Source organism: Gigantopelta aegis, chromosome 13, assembly GCF_016097555.1.
Source record: "Gigantopelta aegis isolate Gae_Host chromosome 13, Gae_host_genome, whole genome shotgun sequence".
Taxonomy (NCBI): domain Eukaryota; kingdom Metazoa; phylum Mollusca; class Gastropoda; order Neomphalida; family Peltospiridae; genus Gigantopelta; species Gigantopelta aegis.
Genome location: NC_054711.1, coordinates 16136391 through 16149600, shown reverse-complemented (window position 1 = coordinate 16149600; position 13210 = coordinate 16136391). Strand labels below are relative to the sequence as shown.

At 38.2% G+C, this 13210-nt stretch overlaps 1 protein-coding gene across 1 annotated transcript in view; it reads left to right on the top strand.

Moving 5' to 3' along the window:
• The first annotated feature begins 2426 nt into the window (after positions 1-2426).
• Positions 2427-13210, top strand: part of LOC121387731 (photoreceptor ankyrin repeat protein-like) — a 41235-nt gene continuing 30451 nt past the window's right edge. The window contains exons 1-2 of the mRNA XM_041518928.1: positions 2427-2596; positions 8556-8685. Of these exons, the coding sequence (XP_041374862.1) occupies positions 2522-2596; positions 8556-8685 (205 nt within the window). The 5' untranslated portion in view covers positions 2427-2521. The remainder of the gene's footprint in view (positions 2597-8555; positions 8686-13210) is intronic.

The following is a 13210-nucleotide window of genomic DNA, read 5'->3' as shown; positions in this document are numbered from 1 at the left end:
AAAAAAGTCGCTCTCTGATCAAACCAAAGTTCCAGAATTGAAGCTGCGATTCAGCTTCTTTCTTTTTTTTCAAATTATTATTATTATTATTTTAAAGCATGGGTTTCACAGAAAAGGTGGCTATATTTTATACCGAAATAAGTGGCATATTTAAACTGAAATCAGTTCACGCGAGATGGCAGTTTGGCCTCAAATGCGGTTTTTACGTCTTAACAAGAGAAAGCCCGGCAAAAATCGACGTCATAACGCGAAACATTTCTTTTTAAATGTTGATACGCTGACCAGAGACCAGAAATGTATTTTATTTGGCCTTATCGGTATGTAGTGATCGTACGTACGGTGGGTACTGGGTTCGAACACCGGTACAGGTTCCCACTCAGAGCAAGTTGCAACGACTCTGTGGACAAGTGGGGCGGGACGTAACCCAGTAGTAAAAAGCTCGCCCAATGCGCGGTCAGTCTAGGATCAATGCCCGTCGGTGGGGCTATTGGGCTAATTATCGTTCCAGCTAGTGCACTACGACTGGTATATCAAAGGCCGTGGTATGTACTATCCTGTCCGTGGGATGGTGCATATAAAAGATCCCTTGCTGCTAATGGAAAAATGTAGTGGGGTTCCGTCACAAGTAGCCATGGTTTAATAAATAAACGTTTACTACGACGTGGACAATTTAAAAATATTATTACATTTAGTGGTGTCGTTAAACAAAAGAAACTTTAATAAACACTAACGACTAACCACTAACTAGTAATCCACAGTCCTGAACACAGAGCCCAGATAGCTGAGATGTTATGCCCAGGACAACGTGCTTGAACTTTAATTGGATACAAGCATGAAATGAAATAAAAATGGATGGATGAGTGAATGAATGGTTGAATTGATGAATGAATGAATGAATGAATGAATGAATGAATGAATGAATGAAAGAATGAATGAATGAGGAACTTTTTTAATTATGTCTGCCAGATAATCGATGTCCAACACAGACAGTGAAGCCGAAAATAACTAGCATAATGTTTAGATATAGATCGCGAAAGACAAAATACAAGAAAGAATAAGCCAACACATATTACTAGTATCAGCAAAGTTAGATAACAGGCGATACCTGTAATTAATGTTAGTCTTTATATTCATTTCATTTCATCTTGTTTTCGTGCTTATATCCAATTAAGCACGCTGTCCTGGGCACATACTTCAGCTATGTGGGCTGCCAGTCCAGGACAGTGGGTTAGTTGTGAGTTGGTTAGTGGTTAGTGAGAGAGAATTGGGTGTAGTGGTTCTACACCTACCTACTGAGTCGTTAAAACTCGCTCTGGGTGGGAGCCGGTGCCGGGCTGCGAACCCTGTACCTATCAGCCTTATGTCTGATGGCTTAACCACGACACCACCGAGGCCGGTCTTTATATTACTGATCGTAGTTTTTTGTTGTCATTACTGCAAAGATAATCGAGGATAAACACATATACTGATGACGAAGATAACCCCTTATTGTGACGTGGATCATTTTCTATATTATTTGAATTTATTTCTGTCAGGTAATCAAGGTTGAACACAGATACTGATGACGATGGCAACACGTTGCATGATGTAAATACTATTGTATATCTTTTCTGTTAGGTAATCGAGGATGAACACACATACTGATGACGAAGACAACTCGTACTAAGACGTGGAACACAGATACGTGAATAATTTTCTGTATTTTTTGAAATTATATATCTCAGTAATCGAGATGAACAAAAACTCGTACTGTGGCATGAACACTTTAAAAAATATTATTAAATTTATTTCTCTCAGGTGATCGAGAATGAACACAGATACTGTTGACGAAGACAGTTCGTACTATGACGTGGACAATTTAAAAATTGTATTACATTTGTCAGATAATCGGGAATGAACACAGATACTGCTGACGAAGATAACTCATACTATGACGTTGATAATTTTCTGTATTATTTCAAATTATTTCTGTCAGGTAATCGAGGATGAACACAGATACTGATGACGAAGATAACTCATACTATGACGTTGATAATTTTCTGTATTATTTCAAAGTATTTCTGTCAGGTAATCGAGGATGAACACAGATACTGATGACGAAAACAACACATACTATGACGTGGACCTTTGTTTAATATTATTCGTTTATTTCTCTCAGATAATCGAGAATGAACACAAACTCGTACTATGACGAGGGTTATTTTCAAAATTATTTTATTTTATTTCTCTCAGGTAATCGAGGATGAACACAGACACTGATGACGAAGACAACACATACTATGACGTTAATTAGTTTCTATATTATTTGAATTTCGTTTGTCAGGTAATCGAGGATGAACACAGACACTGATGACGAAAACAACACATACTATGACGTTAATTAGTTTCTATATTATTTGAATTTCGTTTTGTCAGGTAATCGAGGATGAACACAGACACTGATGACGACGACAACTCGTACTATGACGAAGGTTACAACTACGAGGACCTCACGTTCCTGGAGGCGTGTGTCGACAACGACATGGAGGCGATCCACGCGATCATCGAGGACAACCCGACCGAGGAGGAGATCAACGAGCGAGATAGGTCTGGTCGGGTGAGTGCAGTTTGTCTCTCTTTACAGCTCGCTTGATGCGCGGTCGGTCTGGGATCGAACCCCGTCGGTGGGCCCATTGGGTTATTTCTCGCTTCAGCCAGTGCACCACAACTGGTATATAAAAGGCCGTGGTCAAGGCCATAGCTAGCGGAGGGGGGGGGGGGGGGGACAAGTGGGCACCCCCACCCCCTAAATATATATTTACTGGTTACTGATATTGATGCTTTAAGATGTAATCTCCCTTATATGGCTGCAAAATGGTATTTCAAGGCCTCTAGATTTGAACATTTCCTGGTGGGAATGCCCCCGGATCCCCTAGTGTCTTGCGCCTTCCATGCTAGTTCGTTCCAAGTTCGCCTACAGTATTTATACACCAAAACAAAATAGCTCTTAATAAACAACAAATTATTAAATAAAAATTAAAATTTGTCATTAAAACAATCAAAACAATCAAATGGAAATAAAAGAATAAGTAATTTTCAAACAAACATTCCTTTGCTGAACATAACTAGACTGAAAGTATTTCCGTCCCAAAAAGCTATACTTATGTACAAAACAAACTTTACAAGGCTTGAAATTGCATTATAGAAAACAATCAAACGATACGGTGTGATATGAAAGTGTCATGAAGTTCAACATCTACACGTCACAATTCACTTCGTCATTCATGCACAATGTTTGTACGGTGGTTTCTAAATTGGTTATTTTCCATTAGCAACAATATCAAATTGATTAAATTATTCAAAATTTATGTATGTAAAGTTTCTTTTGAACTTCAGTATATATTTTTGGTCAGGATACATGTGTAATATCAAGGCCAGTAGTTACTTAAATTATGACGTATTTTTATCTCGCAATGACAGAAAAACTTAATATATAGAGGATGTTTCTTGGGGTTTTTTGGTCAAATATGATTTATATCTCATCGAGTGAAGTTTGCAATGATATCTCACGAGTCGCGCTTGAGCGACGAGTGTGATATGATTGCAAACTTCACGAGATAAGTATAATTCATATTCAACAAGAAACATGAAATTTTATATCTATTATATAACTTTTGGCAATTTACCTTTATTTTTAAAATGCCAGCAGCAAAATAGTTCCGGCTTTCTTACAGTGACGATAACACATTTTGGAGTGAAATATAGAAATGTTCACTCTAAAATGTGTTACCGTCACTGAGTGACTGATAACACTTTTATTTCACTTATATTTTAAGATATTTCACTAAATGTTATATAATAAAAAACATTATCCTATAACTTACGCATGTTATCCATGTCATAAACCCAAGTGATAATTTAGTTTATCATATAATATCTTACATTTCCAGTGCAATCAAAGTATGTTATATTTTTCAGATCACATACTTTAATAATTTGATAACTTTGCAAATTAGATGTAAATTAATCGAGGTCACGGCAAATACCGATTAATGTAGACTCGGCTGATATTTTCTATATTTAAAAAAACCACTCGTGACGAATCCTCTTTATATAAACGTCATATACGATTATATAATATCAAAGGCGGGTAGTCATTTAAATCATGACGTGAATTTATCTCACAGTGGTATAATTGCAATCTCTTTAAATATGTGATGTCAAGGCGATAGTTATTTACATTGTGACGTATTAGAAAGTTCATGGTAGTTTCTTTAAATATGTGAAATCGAGGCCAGTAGGTTTTTAAATTATGATGCATTTATCTCGATGTGGTATAATGACAGAGAACTTTATAATAAGATAATTTAAAAGTTATATAAGATAATATAATATCAAAGCCGGTAGTTTGTTAAATTATGACGTATTGATCTAGCAGTGGTAAAATGACAGAGAACTTTAATATAGATTATTTAAATGTTATGTAGTAGTGCTGGTATAAAGTGCTCCTACTGGCAGTAGCTAATGGGAATTTCCCTATTAGCTCAGTTGGTAGAGCACTGGGCTCTCGTACTGAGAGTTTGTGGTTCGAATCCCCTCAGTGGAGGTTGATTTTTATCTGTTACATTTGGAGCCGACGTAGGGACTATAAGATCTCCTGATGACACCACTAGCAAGTAACTGATGAAGATGCTGCTTGACCTCATCAAACATAGAAGGTGGAATCCGTCTGTGGCGCATCTTGAAAAAACTTCATCAAACAAGTCGATGCGGTGCTTCACTCTGGAGCAGAATCCAATATCCAGGTCACCTTTGGAAAAGATGTCCTGATACTGAAGAATTAAACCAACACCCTGTTTCAATTCCTCTTCACTGATAGCATCTGAAGACAAAGTCATCTTTTCCAAAATTGATTGCTCATCTTCTGTAATGTGAAATGGACAATCTTCTATCTTGATTGGTTGAAGTTCACAAAGAATACTTTTTGGCGGAACAACAACTGTCTGTGTGGTAATGTTGGAAACAGGAACATCTACCATGTAATCGCTCTGAAAACTGTAAGCAAAGATAGCAGGTAAAACCTCCAATTCAGAAATAACTGAATTCTGCGAAGGATGAAGTGCAGCACAAACATTTCTGTAAGGCACCTTTCTGTTGACATAACCTCTCAAGGTTACAGTCCGGTTTGGAGGAATGATAATGTTGTTAGTTGCACCACTTCGTACAATTCCCAATCTAAAATTGTTGCGAGTCAACTCCTTTTCTTGCAAAACAATTGCCCTGAAAGCCAAATAAAAAGGAGTTTGAAGTTTGGCACATTGAAGAAAACGAGTTCCATACTCCTGGCGGCATTCTTCAAGAGCTGGCGTCAAGACATTAGTACCAATTAGAATTGGCACATCACTGTTATACTTGCAATCCGGAACAACCAGCAACAATGAATGCTGTGGAGATTCCGAAAGCAGGCCTCGAAAAACTAGAGTTGCTTCCACATATCCTCGATACGGTAAACTCTCTCCATCTGCACATTCAATATCCAACAAAGTATCCAAAGGATGGACCATCAAGTTAGAAAGAAACTCATTGCAGAATCTCTCACTGACAGTAGAAACTGTCGACCCAGTATCCAGAAGGCCTCTGCAAATATGACCATCAATACTGATATAGTCACCTCACTAGCATCACCCACTAGACCATCGGGTAAACCACGACGTCTAACAGATGTACTATTACAAACAGAAAAGGTAAAGTTGTCTTCCTGTTGGTATCTTCTGGAGTGGTCCAACCGTACTCTGCATCCTCTTTGGATATGACCATACTATAGGCATCTATAGCACTGTGGTCCTTGATCTTGTGACTGAAAACAAAACTGATCTGAACTGAGAACTGGGCTGGGCGATGGTGACGTCAAAGGCATAAACTCATTCTCTGCATCATCTAACTGTTGCTCAAAACGATCCAACTTGGAAGAAAGTTGGAATACCATCTCCTTCAACTCTCTGATCCTCTCTGGACTACAGTCTTCCATGATAATTGTCCAATCAGGGTACAAAACTACTACATATAACCATCAAAGAGATTATACTGAATGACCATCAGCAGAATCCACCATATGTAATTCTAAGACAAAGGGCAACCAACAAAGGGAAAAGCAATAATTACTAAATAAAATCAATTCACTGTACTAAGAGGCAAAACATACAGTGAATAACCAAACATTTGTGACCTCATTGAAGAGTTACAAACTCTTTAAAAAAAATCACAGCACCAAGCAAAACTTCACAAGCTTGATAGATAACAGGCTAAAATAGTTTACTGCTATTCTTGTGCATGGGCTGAGGCCAAGGTCAAATGTAGTTTGACCTCGACACAACTGTGTATATTCCTACTCAATGATTGTGTGGTATGTGTGTATGCCAATACATGATAAAATAAAACTAAACAAAATAAAAACCCTAGAAAGATGGAAGGTTTGAAGGCTTACATAAGTAATCTAAATAGAAAATAAGACAAGAACAAAGAATCAAAATAAAGAAATATCAGCCAACCATGAAAACCAAACTGTCCTGTAATAAAAACTAAGTGCAAGTGTACTACATGTTAGTAATGTGCACTTATAAATTATATATTCACAGAAATCAATTACAACTAAGACCTTTCTTTAATACTACCAAAGTTTTAAATAATTTTTATATAATTAGCTATTTAAATTGATATACACCTATTTAGTTTATTTTCAACTAATAAAATATTTTGTAAACAATTATCAAATTTAAATATCTGATTTAATAACACCAGAACTGATTATTTAAATAATATTTTAAATTTTTAGAACTAGTTAGAAGTAATCTTAAATTTATAATGTTCACTAAAATATTAGCTAAATTAGGTTTTAATAGTCTAACTAACTATTGCTAAATTAAATATAATGTTTGGGAAACTGAGTTGGTACCGGTACCTCTATGTACAACAAACTATAAAGTCAAGTAACAACAACCAGCATCATGACATAATTCAGTACTCAAACACAAATATATATGATGTAAATCAATAAAATATGATCATCCAAGTAGACATTTTGAGGAACAAAGGCACACAAAGCACAAACAATACACTTAAGTATACGTAATGTGTACCAAGATGCATACAATCATGAAACGGGTAAGCCAATCAAATAATCAATGATGAATACTTATATATTATTAAAAGATGGCTTTGTTCTGCTAGTTAAGTGACTATGACTATATTCAAAAAAAATAATATTCACTTAACATACATCAGGGTTCTCCCTGGCAAATGTAACCAGTCTAAAACAAATGATCAAAATATTGCAATTAATGTTTCCAATGTCTACACTTTAGCCTGCGATTAACAAAGAGTGATCCAAATGTAACAGATAAAAGTCGACCTCCACTGAGGGGATTCGAACCACAAACTCTCAGTACGAGAGTCCAGTGCTCTACCAACTGAGCTAATAGGGAAATTCCCATTAGCTACTGCCAGTAGGAGCACTTTATACCAACACTACTACATACTCCCCCCTCAAGTGAAGCTACGTCCCGGAGCTGTGGGCCACGGGTAGTTGAACTGTTACGGGTCCCGACTGGGTTATAATTGTATTCTTGTGTTAAGAACACACCCAGTCCCTACATCGGCTCCAATGAAACCGGGTGCAGTCTAGGATTTTTTTTTTTTTAATCCTTTTGATGATGTTGATGATGTGATGACCTCCAGGATCCTCACATCCTGTTGGTTAGGGGATCCAATAAAAGAATCCTAGACTGCACCGAGTTGTCCTTTTGTCATAAAAAATGTACCCGGTTTCATTATATAAGATAATATGTTATCGAGGCCGGTCGTTATTTCAGTTATGACGTATTTATCTAGCTTAGCTTAGCGAACACGCCTATCCCGAGTCCGGCCTCCGATAGGACTCGGGATAGGTATAACCTATTAAATATGGTCAATTTTGAAATTTTTAATATGAACACCAAAAGTATAAAAGAGGGGAAAATTGGGGTTAATAAATTTTTACTGCGCCCTTAAAGAGAAATATTAACATTTGTAACCTATATTAATTATTAATATAATATAATTTTGGCACAAATTTAGATGGGCTGGTCTAAAATTAATAATAATTATTAAACAATATTCATTAAGCCCATGGGAGGTTAGGAGGAAAGGCTATAGAGTTGATATAGAGTATACAAAAAAATTAAAAATAATAATAATTTTGGGAAAGGGGCTGCCAGTCATATTCTAAACATTGGTGTGACCAGGTGAGGATCGGGAGGGAGAGGAGTCCGGTCCTACACAAAACCTAAGGCCAAACCGCCTACGCCTATGGCCCCAAAGAATGCCCTAACTCCCGGCATCCCATCCCCTCCCCCCACACACCCCATCGTGTCCAACTGCAGTTCAGTCCAATCCTGGCATATTATTTATCTCGCTGTGGTATATTGACAGAACACTTATATAAGATTATATAAACGTTATATAAGATTATATGATATCGAGGCCGGTAGTTATTTCAATTATGACGTAGTTATTTTAATTATGACGTATTTATCTCGCAGACAGGGCTGAGTTACGTGACCGCGGCTGGTCTCGTTCCCGTCATAGAGATGTTGTCGGAAGTACCCGAACTCGACCCGAACATTCCCGACAAGGAAGGGAACACGCCGCTCATATTTGCAGCCCAGGCTGGTAAGTTACTTTTCAAGTTATTATTTTTAAATTATTTTTAAATTATTATTTGAATGATGTTGTAATTCCACCGTCTCGTTTGTTCCCCAGCCGAAACATATAACCGTATATAAAATGTGTTGAGTGCGTCGTTAAATAAAACATTTCCTTCCTTTCCTTGTTTCCCAGTTTCGGAGGGGTCGTCTGAGGTGGTTGGGTCGAATGATCGAACCCCCCCCCCCCCCCCCCCAGTGGACCAACTCTCTGAGTGTTGTTATATCGAATACCATGGTGTGTTCTTTACTCTCTATGGAAAAGTATATATAAAATATTTCTTGTGGAAAATGGGGAAATGTAGTGGGTGGGAGGATGCATGGATGGATGGATGGATGGATGGATGGTGGATGGGATGATGAATGAATTGATGGTCTGTTGGAAGGATAGAGGTAAGTAAGTATGGATAGACTGATAGATGGATGGATGGATGGATGGATGGATGGATGGATGGATTGATGGTGGATGGATGGATGGATGGTGGATGGATGGATGGATAGATGGTGGATGGATGGATGGTGGATGGATGGATGGATGGATGGTGGATGGATGGATGGTGGATGGATGGATGGATGGTGGATGGATGGATGGATGGATGGTGGATGGATCGTGGATGGATGGATGGTGGATGGGTGGATGGATGGATGGGTGGATGGTGGATGGATGGATGATGGATGGATGGATGGTGGATGGATGGATGGTGGATGGACTGATAGATGGATGGATGGATGGATGGATGGATGGTGGATGGTGGATGGATGGATGGATGGATGGATGGATGGACTGATGGTGGATGGATGGATCGATGGATGGATGGTGGATGGATGGATGGTGGATGGATGCATGGATGGATGGATGGATGGATGGACGGGTGGACGGACGGACGGATGACTGGATAGATGGGTGGGTGGGTGAGCGGATAGATGGATGATGGATGGATGGATGGATGGATGGATGGATGGATGGATGGACGGTAGATGGATGGATTGATATATGGATGGGTGGATGGATGGATGGACGGTGGATGGATGGATGGATGGATGGGATGATGCATGAATGTATGGAAGGATAGAGAATAGATGGATAGAAGAAGTTTGTTTTGTGTAACGACACCATTAGAGCACATTGATGTATTAATCATCGGCTATTGGATGTCAAACATTTGGTAATTCTGACACGTAGTCATCAGAGGAAACCCGCTACATTGTTCCTAATGCAGCAAGGGGTATTTTATATGCACAATCCCACAGACAGGATAGCACATACCACGGCCTTTGATATACCAGTTGTGGCGCACTGGCTGGAACGAGAAATAGTCATATTTAATTATCAAGTCTTAATTCATGAAATTTATTACAACATAGTAAAAAAAATGCATTTCTGTCTCAATCAAACAAAGATCCAAACTTGGAGCACAAATTAGTGTTGATCTTTTTTTCTTGGTGTAGTATAGTATAGTTTATTAGCTTTAAGCCTTCCTCGTCATAGGCCTACATTTCATATACAAATCAATAACATTTAACAGGTGGTGCATATATGGAGGATGAACAATTAAATATGTTGATAACGTAAACATAATGCATTTATAAAATATTTACCAATATTACATAATTCTTTTCTGTTTTGAACAGACAATAACTGCACAAGTTTAAACACAGATGATTTGCGCCAGTAGTATTTCTTATTGATTGTAGTTGATTGTACAATGGACATTTGAAAATAAAGTGATATTCATCCTCTGTATCATTCTGATTACACATCTGACATTTCCGTCGAGACCTTTCAATACCATATTCATATAGTGATTTTAAAATACAGTTATTTGTTTGTAAAAGTTTCAACCAGTACTTAACTATTCTTATTTTTCGAAGTAGTTTATTTTGGTAGTATTAGATTCTCGGAAACACAGTTAGGCTAACAGGGGCGGGACAAGAGGGGAGAGGCTAACATGGGAGGGATAAGAGGGGAGAGGATAACAATACCCAATGTAAACTACTGAGGCTAACGACCTTGACCTAACATCCAGCTCCTTCAAAACAATATTACAGACGTCGACATTCAAACGAGTTTCTTCTTGTCTTCACGAGCAGCCATATTGTTCATAATCCATCGATCTCGGAGATTTACAGGAAATTACTTTAAGACGGAACAATTTTGAAGCAGTTTACTTGAATGCGAGCATTGTTCACGACCATCTTACTCGCGTTTATCGACGATGCTATCACACGGGTAATGGCCGCTTGTTTGCGTATGCACCACAAAGGGAAAAGAGGAAAGTCCAATTTATTGTTAATTAATTTGTCGAAGGGAGGCCACGATCTCTGAAGCCGCTGGAATTTATAGCATTAGTCTGGCAAACATTCCAATAATTGTAGTTAAATATATTCCACTCACATTTACTGATGTGATTTCGTTGCAGAATTTATTACAAATTCATTCGTCCGGTTAATCAGTGCTTTGGAGATGAATCTTCAATCGTGTTTCTGTTAGCGGTTATTCTGTTTGGTGGAGTTTTGTTCAAATGCGCCAAATGAGTATAATCCCGTGCTTACGTCTAGTACATAAAGTTAAAGACATACGATTGGCTGCTCCTAGGTGATGACCCGGTGCCCACAGCCATATAATCCAATGTAATGCATTAAAGTAGTATAATCCAAAGCTTGCGTTTAAAAGTGCGTAAAGTTAAAGACATGTAATCGGTTCCTCCTAGGTGACAACCAAATCGTCCAATGAAATAAGCAACATCGAAATTGACTGCTCTGTGACCTATATGTTAACTTAAAACTGATTTTTTTTCCATGATGCATAAGTCAACGGCAAAAATTAAATTAAAGTTTGTTTTATTTAACGACGCCACTAGAGCACATTGATTTTTTATCTTATCATCGGCTATTGGACGTCAAACATATGGTCATTCTGACACTGCTTTTTAAAGGAAACGCGCTGTCGCCACATATGCTAGTCTTTTACGACAGGCAGCAAGGGATCTTTTATTTGCGCTTCCCACAGGCAGGATAGCACAAACCATGGTCTTTGTTGAACCAGTTATGGATCACTAGTCGGTACAAGTGGTTTACACCTACCCACTGAGCCTTGCGGAGCACTCACTCAGGGTTTGGAGTCGGTATCTGGATTAAAAATCCTATGCCTCGACTGGGATCCTAACCCAGTACCTACCAGCCTGTAGACCGATGGCCTAACTACGATGCCACGGAGGCCGGTAAGTCAACGGCAAACACCGTAAATAAGTCTTAGTTGAAAAAGACATTTAAAGGGACATTCCTGAGTGTGCTGCAACTTTTAAGATGTTATCGACTAACAGAGACTTTTTAACGATTGTAATTACATAGCAAATATATTTTTCTGCATAAAATATTAGTGGCTGTATATTAAACGTGTTTCTGATCGTTCTAATATTTTTACTAGGTTAAATTTCATTTTATTTCCTAAAATATTATTTTTTTGTACGTACGAAATTATTTGAAAACAGAATCCAGTTTGGGCTCCTTACAAATATTAAGACGACCAGAAACACACTGAATGTACAGACACTGATATTCTAAACAAGAAAATGTATTTAATATGTAAGTTTAATCGTAGAAATATTTTATTAGTCGGAAACATCTTACAATGGAGCAAACTCAGGAATGTCTCTTTAAATCTATTTAAAAACTGGGGTTTTAGGATACGTAAAAAGTCGAATACTACATTTGTGTGCTTTAGATATAATTTATCTTACAACTCGTTGTATAAAAAGGTATGTAACTCGCTTTCGCTCTCTGTGTAGTCTGTATGATTCTGACCGTCCAAATGTTTGTAACAACTCAAACTACGTTTCATTCCCGAGCATGAATTATTTCGTACGCGTCTAAAATTACTGAGAGGTAAACTCGAGTTTGCGCTTACTACAAGCATCGGGAAGGAAAATGTTTTATTTAACGACGCACTCAACACAGTTTATTTACGGTTATATGGCGTCAGACATATCGTTAAGGACCACACAGATACTAAGGGAGGAAACCTAGTGCCGCCACGCAATGGGTTACTCTTTCCGATTAGCAGCAAGGGATCTTGTATATGCACCATCCCATAGACAGGATAGCACATACCACGGCCTTTAATGTACCAGTCGTGGTGCACTGACTGGAGCGAAACATAGCCCAATGGGCCCACTGACGGGGATCGATTCCAAACCGACCGCGCATTAAGCGACAAGCATCGGGACGACAAAACTTAAATACGCGATCAAGACCGCATCTCTGTACAATACAGAGTCGAATAGCACTTGGCAAAATAGTGATTGATTTCATGAATATCTATCTAGTACCTTGTCTACAAGAGGACAGCCACTTCCAAGGAGATCATTGCCCCGCGCTGCCATAAAGAGGAATGCCATTCACAAAGAAAATCCTTTACTGCCCATTTCGCCATTCGTGCACTGCAAAGAGGACTGCCGTTCCTAACTAGTTTCTAAAATCAAAACTAGCACACA